This window comes from Corvus brachyrhynchos, unplaced genomic scaffold, assembly GCF_000691975.1.
Source record: "Corvus brachyrhynchos isolate BGI_N302 unplaced genomic scaffold, ASM69197v1 scaffold258, whole genome shotgun sequence".
NCBI classification, from domain to species: Eukaryota; Metazoa; Chordata; class Aves; order Passeriformes; family Corvidae; genus Corvus; species Corvus brachyrhynchos.
The window spans coordinates 536,849-549,729 of record NW_008240122.1 but is presented as its reverse complement, the minus strand read 5'-3'; the positions used below and the strand labels follow the sequence as shown (position 1 = coordinate 549,729).

Genomic DNA, 12,881 nt, shown 5'->3' with positions numbered 1-12,881 from the left:
CTGGGAAGAAAAAAATCTGGAGCTGGAGGCAGTGACAATTGGCATCCACTGCCAGGCAAAAATGAGACACTGACCCTGTCACTGGCCTTGTTGAATTTCTGTGTTGAAACAAGGCATGGCAGTTCTAGACATGGGTTTGAAGGCCTGTTGTGCAAATCACTGTGATAAAATGGCCATCTCCAAGCTTTCTTCTAGCTGATGCAAAGGAGCCCTCCAAATGAGTGTCCATGTTAGCTGTACAGTGCTTGGGATTGAGGGCCTGTGCAGATGAGTTGGTTGCTTCTCTTGTATGTGCACTTTTGGTGGCCAGGTGGAGACTGGAGAAGGAAATGTTTCACACAGTAATAGATGTATAACACATGACTGAATTTTTAGGCAATCCTATGTTTCTGGTTTTTGATTCTATTCTCTTTTATTGCAGAAAGGTGGTGCACTAATAATATGCCAATGTGTTTACTGCAGTTAGCAGTGTAAGAGTTTGGAGCCTCTTGAGAAGCCTGTCAACTGCAAACTTTGCCTTATCTGTTATTTAAACTTGCACTTCCATTTGCTTGGCACATCATGTAGGTCTTGCTGACTTTGGCAATGCTGTGGGAGAAAAATAAAGAACTGTCGTCAAGTAATTGAGTCTCTGCAGTTGATTGAAGTTGGAGGTATTTTAAGAGTAAGCAGTCATTATTCCTGTGTTCAGAAGGGCTGCTGCTTCGAAAACCTTCATCGCTCTAGTTCCTTTAATCTTTTTAGATTATTTCCAGAAGTCAAGTTGCAGGAATTAGTCTCATGTCTGGATTCTGTTCAGGTTAACAACACTTGGCCTTTTTTACAACAGTTTGGTGCAGCGTGGGTTCACATTTGGCTTCTTCTTGGTTTCTACTGCTTACTGAGATTGAGAATGCAGAGACCAGTCTCGCTCAAGAGTGTGTCAGGAATTTCCAAATGGTGTAGTAAAAAGTTCTCAGGATGAGTATTTTGAGTAAAATGGTCAGTTTTGTGCCAGGTAACCTCTTTGGATTTCTTCTTTAGATGAGGAGACAAGAAGCTTTCAGTGTGAAGACCAATCTCAGCATCTTAATTGTGGGCATAATTCGTATTTTCTTTTGGTGGTGCCTGGCTGAGCTGATGATTCACCTCATGTATATCCATGCTCTCTACAGTAGTGCTCTGCCTTTGGAATCTGCATCTTACTGGGCCTTGGGTGAGTATAGAAACAATAGCAGAAATCTTTCTTCTTCCCCCACTTCAAGAACCCCAGTCTCTTTTATGTCCATTTGTAGGTATATAAATGTAGCACATTATAGCCAGCCGCTGTCAGAAAGGTGATCTACAGACTCATAATATAACATGTAGATTCTCCATAAGCTTAGTTGAACTTACTGAGTGCTTCCTAAATTAAAAAATATTCTGTACTTTTTCCAGTCTAGGGTATGTCTCTAAACTTTGTTCTAAAGTGATTCTCCCCCTCAAGTCATAGAAGTGGACACTTCAAGGCGTTTATTTAGTGTGGGGATGGAGGAGGGCAGATGTTAAGAATTATTTTTGATCTCCTTCTGATTGATTTTTGTTTTTGTATTCACATTAAAAAGTAAAAGGACTGAACTTGTGCAAACAGTAGAGGGAAGGACTTGCAGATAAGGTAACCTGAAAGTAGTAGTCAGTGCCTCTCAGTTCTGTTTTCCTGCTTGGCTTCCCCCACTTCTACCCTGCTCCCAGCTCCCTGGTATTTCATTAAAATGCCCAACTGTGAGGAAAAAGAGTGCTGAAAATTGCAGCATAAATCAGCAAGAGCTTTAGGTGGTGTATGTGGTTGATTTGATTCCTGCCCCCCCTTCCCAGCTGTTTCACCAGGTAGGGGGGAAAAAAGCAAAGAAACCCCAGACCTTAAAACTGGGTTCTGAAAAAGCCTTGGTGATTCTTGACTTGCGGGAGGTGTCTCTCACACCAGGGATTGGCACACACGCTGGGACGGGCTGTCCTGCACTCGCTGGAGCTCGCCTGTGTCACCACAGTGCGTGTGTGGTGGAGGGCACTGTTGGACTGCATTGGACTCTGGTCAGCAGAGGGCAATGTGTGCACTCTCTGTGTACCCCTATGTGCACACGTACACACCTGATACATGTTTTAGTATATCATTTTTATACCTAAAATGGGCAAGGGCAGATGGAGAGCGAGAAAGGGATAGGTTTGCCTCAGTGGTTTGCTGTTCGTTCCACTGCTCACTCAGTCACTGTTCAGAAAGGGGATTCTGAGTTTTCGTTTTCTGTTCTGAATGTCAATTCATTGATGAGTTGCATCTGTTAGCTCCTAGTGCTTGTGTGTGTTACAAAATGCTGGCCACTTGATAATGTGGGGAAGGCTACAGAATTAGGGATGAAATATTCTAGCTGTGGTGCTACTGGTGGATTCCTCCCTCCCTTCAAGACTACCAGTGTTGATTTTTTAGGGTGGGGAGAGAGTTACTTCATGGACAGCGGCTAAGTTGTCTGTGTATTTATTTGATGAAATGAAGTATGTTATCCTAAGAATTAAAATGTGTTTTGAACAGAGGGTTAGAAAAGGTGAAAATGCTTCAACACAACAGGAGATGAAAGCCAGTGTCAGAGTAAGTTTGGACTTTAAAGATGCCTGATTTCAAGTCATGCCTGATTGTAGTTTAACAAGTTGCCTGTGGAGACCCTGCCTTTAGGAGAGATGTACTCAAAATATAACCCTTCTCTCACTGAGCTTTGTCTTTGTGGTAATGTAGGCAGGTGTTTAAAATATACTATATATGAGATTTTTGAGCTAGAAATTGGTCACTTCATGTTTTCTCTGCAGGTTTTATCACAATGATTATATAGGTTTCCTTAGACTCAAATCAGTGATAGGCCACTGTTGTGACTTGCCTTAGGGAGCCACCAATACATGAGCATGGGTACTGGTAATAATTTGCTGTTAAGTCTTACTGGACCCTTATGGATCTTACCATGCTTCTACAGTAGTTCCTGTACAGAGCCAAGCACTCCCCTCTGTTACTTTGCATGCTGTGTTATTGGGACTAATTTAATCAGATAACTGAGTATTGAGACCAAGGAAGCAGCTTGCTGTTGACTCAGGAGGATTAGCCATGGTATGTAAGCCTTTCTGCACTGATGGGGTTTGTTCATTTTGGGTTTCCTGTTTAACTACAGCAGCTTCAAACCAGCGTGGAACATTTATTTACACTGTGATGTCTGGCTGCCCTCATAGCCTGGTAAACTTAAGGGAAAGGCTGTGAGGCTGTTCTGCAGTCATCTCTAGTTACGGAACTTATATCTGCTACTCCATGCTTTTTTCTGGGATAACTTTAAACAATGGGCAGTAAATGCCAGCAGCACATGTAAAGACAGCACTGCTGTGAGATTTTGCTCTCAGCATCTGAGGACAATGTCAGTCTCCTCCTCCTGAGTGTGAAGCTACAGTGTGTTCTGCATCACTGTGTGGTGTTCCTGTAAGGTGAGGCAACAAGGAAATAATAAAAAAATACTCCAAAACTAAACCTTGACTGAGTTTCAATACTTGTTAAAAAATGCTGGTATGTAACAGTGTCATTTATGGCCGTGTAAAGTAGAAATTCTAAAGTGACCTAAACTAACATTGCTAAGGGCACACAGGTATAAAATTTAAAAAATAGTACCTGGGAGAATGTTTCCCAGCAGCAAGAGAAGTATTTTCTCTTGTGTGGATGGAATCAGAGGTAAATGAGTTTCTAGAAGCAGCAACATATACCAAGTGGTGCAATATAGCTTTTCAGTAACCAAGTACTAGGCCCCACATCCAGAAGAGAATGGGGAGTATGATGGACTGCATCCAACTCTGTCTGTTTGCTGTATATGTATGGCCCTTCAGTTTGTGGAAAGGGTGTTAATGTGTGAATGCAAGAATTAATTTAAAGATGTCAGCTGTGCAGTCTCAAAACTGTTATTTATTGGTCCCAGGAAGCCATTGTTTGGAGAATGTGACCATTTTGCAGAATTCACAAATCATTGTCTGTGTGCACAAATGTTTGTGTCTGTGGCTAGTTAGCTATTGACATACTGAGCAATATCAGGGCATTTGTGCTTTTTTAATGATGACAATCAAATGCAGTGTTTATAGCAATTCCATGGGTTTGTGTTAGTGCTGCATTTCATTCTGGTAGCATCAGTCAGATTGTCTGAAAGAATTGGGTGCTTTCAGAATTAATGACACAGCAGGAAGACCCGTATTCCATGTTAATGGAAACCATGGTAGTTCGTTCTTCTCAGATTTTAATGTTAATTGGGAATAATTTTCTGCCTTTAGATTTTGCTCTGTGAAATGTAGATTTGCAGGCACCAAGAATAAAGACCACTATGAATTCCAGTAATCCAGTACCCTGATGAACTGCAGCATGCCTGAAAAATACCTACACGTGCCAGATCAGAGGTTCATCTGTTCTACTGAGTAATGTTTGGATATGGTATGTAATGAAGCAAGTGAAAAGAAATGAGTAAAGGAGAGGTAGATTGGTGATCCTTTTCAATGTCTGTTCTTCAAACTTCTGCAGCTGAATGACAAATTCACTGATATGTAGTAATGGGGAGCTTAATAGCAATGGTTGAAAGAGCTTAAGTTGAAACAAGTGATTTTTTTCTTTCTTTACTGTGACAACGTAGACTGTCAGTGGTAAAATCCACTCTGCTGAGGTACATTCTATTGTATAGAAACTGAAATGTATGTTGCTAGGTCATTTATGTGTTAAGTCTGTGTCTGAAAATGCAGATGTTGAAAGAAGCACTGCCTTTATTTCCCTTACGAGGCTTCACATTTTTCCTGGTGGTTCAGCACCGTCTACTTACCTCTGCTCATCTGGGCAGAGCTTTGTGTGTATCTGGCAAGGTACAGGGAATGATGAAAGACAGAACTGTGTATGAAAATATATTGTTGAATATAACTGTTGCTCTGGATTAATCTAGATCTCAATAGATCCTATAGTTGTGAAAATATCTTTTACTAGGAATCTGTCTGTACTTTGTCAGAGGTGTGTGATGTATAGACATACATCTGAGATGTACACACACGATAGGATGTTGTGAATTCTCTATGGCTTTAATGTATTGGTCATAACTGTGTGCTGTCTTTTTGTTCTAGTGAAGCATGCACAAGGTAGTGTCAATTAACAATATCACTGTTTTAATTATTAACTAGGCTCTGCTACTTCAAAAGTGTATTTTTGTATGAGTGGTATCTAAGTCAATCTAGAATATGATCGTTCAAAGGTGGAGCCATGTGGTTTAGTCTGTAGTTGCTGATCCCATGTTTTAATTTGTTAGAAGAAGAAATGTTATGTATGTTCTTCTTTGACAGTGAGACCTACAGAGTAGTCTATGTAAATTGCATGTAGGGTGCTGCTTTTGATGTATTTGCAGGTTTTTCTGATAAACCCACAGATAGGAAATAGATTTCTGAGTTCATTTTCAGAAGCATGTAGTGTTTTGCTATTGAAATCGGGGTATCTGTTCATCTAAGTGGTAATGAAATACTAAGAGGAGACAGATTTTTTCCGTCCTGCAAAATAACGATAAGGAGAAACTGATGAAATACTTGGCATTTTGAGGTCTGTTTTGTAAACTGGAAATATAAACATGAATCAGAAAACTTAGATTTTTTTTTTTCTCTAAAATATTAAGTTGTTCCCTGCTTTGTAGAAAGAAGTGTTCATGCGTCTAATTTTTCTAATCTTTCCTGTAGGCTGAACTTCAAGATAGTATTGGCAATTAACTTCCTCCTATGACTACTTTTCTTTTTACTCGTGTGTTGCAGCTTAACCCCAGCTAGAAACTGAACACCACACAGCTGCCCACTCCTTTTCTTTTCTTGGAGAGGTGGGAAGAGAATTGGGAGAATAAAACTGAGAATTTATAGATTGACATAAAGACAGTTTAAAAGGTAAAGCAAAAGCCACATGTGCAAACAAAGCAAAACAAGGAATTAATTCCCCGCTTCTCTGGGCAGGCGGCCCTAGAAAAGCTGGGCTCCTTCATCTACAATGGTTGCTTAGGAAGACAAATGCCATCACTCTGAACATCCCCCCTTTCTTATTCCCCTAGCTTTATATGGTAAGTGTGAGCATATGGTATGGGATATCCCTTGGGTCAGTTGGGATCAGATGTCCTGGCTGTGTCTCCTCCAAGCTCCTTGTGCACCCTCAGCCTTCTCACTGGCGGGGGGTGAGGAGCAGAAAAGGCCTTGACTCTCTAAACTGTGTAGTAACAAAAACATCCCTGTGTTTTCATCAACACTGTTTTCAGCACAGATCCAAACACAGCCCCACACTGGCCAGTGTGAAGAAAATGAGCTCTATCCCAGTAAAAAACAGTGCAGTGTGATAACTCTTGGTTTATTTAGAGAGCTTTTTCATGCAAGTAACTACTGTTGAACACAGTGCTTACAGTAGATGTTTTCATATAATGGTTTGGGTTGAAAGGAACGTTAAAGATCGTCTAATTCCAACCCCTTTGCCATGGGGGTTCCTTCCACTAGACCAGGTTTCTCAAAGTCCTTGGGAGTATTCATGGTAGGTGTCTTTAAAGCATGTGTGTGCTTGAAAAGCCTTCTGGTTTCCTTTAACTTGGAAGACCTGTCTGTGCCTTGACTGAGAGTTCCTTGATGGCTCTGTTTAGTCTTGTTTAAGTAATTTCACTTTGGGACCTTTATGTCCATTCAGCTTTGTCTAAAAATAAGCACTTAGCCTCCTGCCACTACTCCACCCACATAAGGATGTTCCTTGCTTCTTGTGTGCTGCTGAAAGGCTGGGATATTTTGAACTTGACGATATGGCCCCAAATTCTGAGCTGTTATAAATGTCTGCTTCCTATTAGACTTCTGCCATGTGTCAGTAGCCCTTTTGACATGTGACTTCATATTTATCTCTGTTTTCTAGTGCAACCTGTCCTGGTACTTGACAGAAACAAGCATCTGCAGTCATTAATGCCATAGGGTAAATGTAGCTGCAAAAAGGGTAAAGTTGTGATGTTGTGCCCATAATGAAATTGCCCTCTAAGTTACAGTTGACCATGACTTTTGGTGATGGCTTAAGGACAGAAAAATGGCAAGTGTGATTTGCAATAGCTGGATGCAAATGTTTTGTTGCTTGCTTATGAAAATATTCTACTTGTTGACTTCTGTCAAAAAAATACCAGGCAGAACTTTGAGAATAAGTAGATTAAAACAAATTAAATCTTGTGAATATTCCAGTTTGTAGTTATTTTTGTTTCAAAGCTCTATGAAACTTAGGAAATGCAGTTTTGCAGTAAACTTAAGGTTAAGGAAAGCATTTGAAGGTCTGTAAATACATTCTTAAAGCATAGGAAAGCTTAGAATTTTTTGAGGATTGGAAGATGATAAAGCAAAAATACCAGCTTCTATGAAAGTAAATTGCTTTAGTCTGGGACTTCAAACAGCTTAACTGTTGAAATGCATGGGATTAAGATTGGGTACTTTAACTTGATATTTTATCCCTTAGCACATTCTGTTAAAAAAAAACCAAAACAAAACCAACAAACCTTGACTTTGAATCCTTTGAATTAATTTATTCTGGAGAAAAGATAGAATCTTTGCAGTACTTCCTCCTCTTAGGTGTGTTATAATACACATTTGATATGGCTTGTTTCCAATTTAAAAATAATGCTTGTGTGTAAAAATTATGTGATATTGTTAATGAATTTAATTGTTTAATTCATATTTTTAAATCAGGTGATGCAGTGTGCTTCTGGCTGCTTTGTGCTAGAATGGAGCAAATGCAAAGCAGCTGGAATGTCCCAGGTATGCAAGAAGGTTTAAAGCCTGTGCCTGTTGGCAATACAGCCCAGCTATTTCGTGGTGAATCTTGCCCTTAGTTTTCCCTAAGTGGCCAGAACTCTCCTACTGCTGGCAGGAGTTCAAGACCAGTGAGAACTTGATCTGTGTATTTTGACAGGGACCTTTGTGTTGCTGTTTTTGTGAGTCTTGAAATTGCCATTCACAGAGTAGCTCCTGTGTGCCAGGTGTGACTGTGATGTGTGTGTTTAAGATGCCAGTGCTACTGTGCTGCCTGTTAGTTACAGTAATGACAGCCTAGACGTGTGTTATTTGAGGTGGTGAAAATGCCTTTTTTCCACAACTTGCATATTATGACTTTGTATCCGTGAACTCGATCTTTCATCATTGTATTTAAAATCAAATGTATTGATTTTTTGGGTCTGAGTGGAAGCCTGTTTCTAAATACCTTTCCATCAAGTACAGCCAAAGGATTTTGAATTTTACTAGTGCACAAACAGCTGTGATCTTCATAATTGATTTGTGTGGGTGTCAGTGTTCAGCTCTCCAATGAAATTTGTCAGAAAAGAAATGAGACACTGAATGAGAAGGGAATTAAAGCAGAAAGTTGGCTGTACAGATGATTTAGCAGTAATCTAATGTGGAGCTAATTGGCTAGTATCCAAATTGTGCTTCTGATTGTTTGTTTTTCTCTGGGGAATAATGTTATTGAATACGAGATGCCTGCTTCCCTGAAGTAAAGTCACATAAGCTTCATGTCTCAGTATTTTGTTCTAACATCAATTTTTATCTTGTATGGCACAACTGTTTCTTATCATGTGCATGGATTATGATATTACAACGAAAAATATTGGATTGTCATAGCAAAATATTGGCCATGTGTAGGCCAGCAGGAAATTTGCATTTTACGTTATTAGTACCAGAATTTCACTCTAGGTTGTTATACAGTAGATGAATTTTTAATGCTTAGCTTTTGGTTGTCATCCATAGTAATACTCATTAGTCAGCAGAATGCAATAGGGATGTTCCCCCCCTCCTCAAAAAAAGACAGGTTACTTAAATGTTCATGGAGATGTACTGCTGCAGTCAGATTAAACACTTTGTCTCCAAGGAAAGTCTGCTGGAAGGCTTTAAAATTGGGCTGAATGTCTAAAGTCCTTCAGTCAAGTTTGGTAATATAACTGAGCGAAAGCAGAGCACTGGAATGGAAGGAGATGTAGCAATTGCATTTTATAGGTTTTTTTTCTCTATTGAAGTATAAAATTATAATTTTAGTTTCCCTTCTTTGTGGTGAGATTTTCCGTATGTCAACTGTCAGATGGAAAAGTTCACCAAAGTCATTGGGTCCTTCAGGAGTGACCTCATCAGTTTCTGTAAAGGTGCTGGCCTCTGCTTTTTACTGTGTTTTTACTTATTGGTCAATACCACTTTGTTCAACAGAAAACATAGAATATTAGATTGAATCATCTTCCTTTATAATGCATTCTAAGGTTGTTACTGCATGAATAATAATAATGAGAATATGTATGATTTTCATCTCAGATCTGTGTAAGATGCTGGAGTTTGTGTCATAACCTGAGGTTAAGCTGTGAGCGAGCACACTGCCAAAATTTCTGCTTTGGAAAAAAGACAGCTAAAGGACCTTAAGGAGACCTTTGTCTGTGGGTTTAGAAACTGAAATATGCTTTAAGCACTGTGCAAAGTGGAGTTCCAGTCTTCTATGCCTTGGATGCAGCAGAAGGGCATCTTGTAGGAATATTTTCTGGGGACTCAAATAATCTGATGGGACATGGGATGTTTGTGGGGATGTCAGGATAAGGTGCAGTTATAACCATTGTTTATGGCTGTTCTGGAGTAACAAGCGTAGAGTGGTTGGTTGGGGTTTTTTTGCAAAGTTAAATTTACTGTCCCTGTGGTAAATGTTGATTGCTTATATTGGTATGTTCTGATTTTTAGCTCAATATAAGTCAGTTTTTATTTTTTCATAGCAGTCAACACCCACAGTCCAGAGATTTTTGAGAGTGGAACTACAGATGCATACTTGTGCCTTCATATTGGAATGATGGTACCATTTTGTGTGTGTGCCTAATGTCATAAATGTATGGGCTTGTGTACTGTGGCTCTTGTAAAAGTAGATGTTGTGTATCCCATCAAGCAATGGTGCTTGCCTTAATTCTTGGAATAATTGCTTTTTGGAAGTAATTAGTATCAACAGCTTTTAAAAATATTGCAGGACTTGCTTAAGGTATGATTTCTTTTTTTTTCTTTTAGGTGGTCTGGCTTTAGCTCAAGTACTGTTCTTTTATGTGAAATACCTGGTTCTTTATGGTGTTCCTGCCCTCCTCCTAAGAATGGATGGACTCCAACCTCCAGCTCTGCCTTGCTGTGTGAGCCTGATGCACAGTTTCACTAACATGTGGAGGTTAGTCATTGTTGCTTTTCAGGCAGTTTGTTACTGATACGTGGCATAAAAGTCACTAAGACCATGCACGTGTGTTCATGCTCACATACATGTTTGCTTTCCTGTCCTTGTGCTTTTTCTCTCATCCCCATGATTCATCTTCAGTGCTTTTTAAATGAACTTCCACTTGATGATTACTTCTGTCACACTGTGGAGGGGTAAGGGCAAGTACCCATTTCAGCATTTGCAGCCTTTTAATTACTAGAGTTAGACTCAGCCTAACTAGGTAATATAGCAATTATTTTTTCTAGTTACCTATCAGCTTGAAATCCTTCCAGAGATGGAAACAAAAAGGTTGATTAATCACATGAGGAAAGCTGTAGTTAGAATACTTTAACATGTAGAGTCATATGGTAGGGAAGTCCTGAAGGCATTAAAAGTACTATGAAAATGGTACTTTTTTATAAAGTAGGATGGATTTCTGGATCTGCTTTGCTTTTAAGGAAGTTTCAGAACAATATTTCTTCAAAAATTTCTGAATTTTAAATCTTATGTTCACTTTAAATCAGTGTTCACTGAAGTCTTTTCACCGAAAACTCTCTACCGGGTGGATTCTGCCTAATGTTTAGTTTCTGTGTAAGAGGGAATTTACTTGACTTCTCTCCTCCCTTGTTTTTCTCTGCACTCTCCAATATTCCTTCAGGCTGTGGGATTCTGTGCCCCAGACTTCTAAAAACATTCCCCTAATGATTTAGACTGGTCAGTCTTTTAGTGCAGAGACTTCTCTCGTGTCGTGTTAGTGCAGAGCCTGTCAGAACAGTGCTTACTCCATCTTGTCTCTGACTGCTTTGCAATATGAATAAGGCTTTTAATTTCAGTCGTAAAAACAGCAGGCCTGCTGTTATCAGAGTTTTATTGGATGAGATTTTAATTTTGTTTTCAGCTTGAAGCTAGTTGTAACAAGAAGGCTTTAGAGTTCATAATAGTTGGCAAGTGTAGATCCAAAGTATTCAAAGAAATGCAGCAGGAGAAGAGTGCAGAAAACAGATGAATTATTAAAAGATATTTGAGCTACAAAGAACTGCTTTGGTTTAAATGCTCTTTCAGAGTTTGCACTGAACTTATGACCTACAGAGTTAATATAGAAATCTGTCATTTTTTACCAGGCAGTCTCATGAGAACAGCATCTCTTGGCCTGCTGGCCCTTGTAGGCAGAGCTGCAAACCCTTTGTCAGTTCTTGTTGCAGGGCATCTGTGTATTGCACAGGAGGTGCCAAGTGAAAAGGAACTTCAGCACAACCACTAATGACACTGCTGTGCCAGGCAGTTGTAACAGGCCATGAAAAGGTACTCTGCATCTGCAAATGTGTGTGGTGTATCACAGTAAAAAAATTGGGCATTCCTTCAAGTATTCATACCTCTTGTATGAAAATTGAAACTAATATGTAAGTAGAAAACTTATTACTTCTGACAGTGAATGCTTGATATAAATTGAATAATTGGGCAAAAGGTAAATATCAGCACTTGACACTTTTTCATTCTATAAAGAAATAAGTTATCTTACAGATTGAACTTGTTTGCTTTGAATGTGGAAAAAAGTCTGTTAATATATACCTGACTTGATTTCTTGCTCTCAAGGCTCTTTAGTAGTAGATTTGTCTGTAGCTGCTGCGTTATGGGTCATTCTCTGTTATCTGAGGAGCATTGTGAATGCCCTGAATTGTGGTGTCCTTATGCCTTTACAGTTAAACTCTTCAAATGCTCTACCCAGAGGCTTTGCAGTCTAATGTGGTGCATTGGTGTGTTGTATAGGAATGGTGTGTTAGAAGTAGGAACAGCCTTTGTTTCTGAACTGTAGGACTGAACAGGACAAAAACGTTAGCAAATTATGAGTTTAGCATAAAACAATTGAAAAAGGGTGGAAGTAAATGGCTCATGTTGTGGAGCCTTATTAACCATGACTGTGTTTCCCTTAAGTTTTAAATGCATTTTGATAGTTTGTGGAAACAAGTATTTTAACAGGAATGTTCTTGACAGCTTTATCAGTGTCTAATTTAAATATCAATAATGCTATGTCTAGTTTTAAACTGGTAGAGTGAGATTTGTACCAGAGTGTTTTTATTAAATGGTAATCTGGTAAAGCTTTAAAGTCCTCTTTAGGGCCAGGTTGGGAAATGGAGTGGGTTGGAATGATCCAGATGCCTTGGAGTTACGCCACTCTTACCTTCTGTCTGGCATCAGGGATACTGCTCAGAAAAAAGTGGTTGTCTATGCTTGGCTTACTCTTCCCCTTCTTGCTGGTATCCACTTGAGAATACTGTCAGAAACAGGGTATTATGTTGGCTGGACTTTCCAAGGCCCAGTATTATTATTTTTGTCTTAAAGCCTTTAGCAGTGCATGTTTTGAAGGACAGAAGGTAGCCCGGAGAGAGACAACACTGAATGTCACAATGTAAGGAATGCAAATATGCTGCTAAGGAACCTTACTCCACCACCTGGTGTCCTTTGAGCATAACAACAAAGCTTTTGATCTGACCCATCCAGATCCCTGTCACTTCTAGTCAGTACATGCTGACATAATTCACTGTGATACAGCATGTGGAAGAGCTTTCAGTCAGGAAGGTAAGAAAATACCACAGTGTGTCTGAAGTTGTCTGAAGTTTCTCTAGAGCTGAAAAGCAAAGCA

At 39.4% G+C, this 12,881-nt stretch overlaps 1 protein-coding gene across 1 annotated transcript in view; it reads left to right on the top strand.

Moving 5' to 3' along the window:
• Window positions 1-12,881, top strand: part of HHAT (hedgehog acyltransferase) — a 151,085-nt gene that overhangs the window by 6,346 nt on the left and 131,858 nt on the right. The window contains exons 6-7 of the mRNA XM_017744809.1: window positions 1,024-1,195; window positions 10,066-10,216. Coding sequence (XP_017600298.1) covers window positions 1,024-1,195; window positions 10,066-10,216 — 323 coding nt within the window. The remainder of the gene's footprint in view (window positions 1-1,023; window positions 1,196-10,065; window positions 10,217-12,881) is intronic.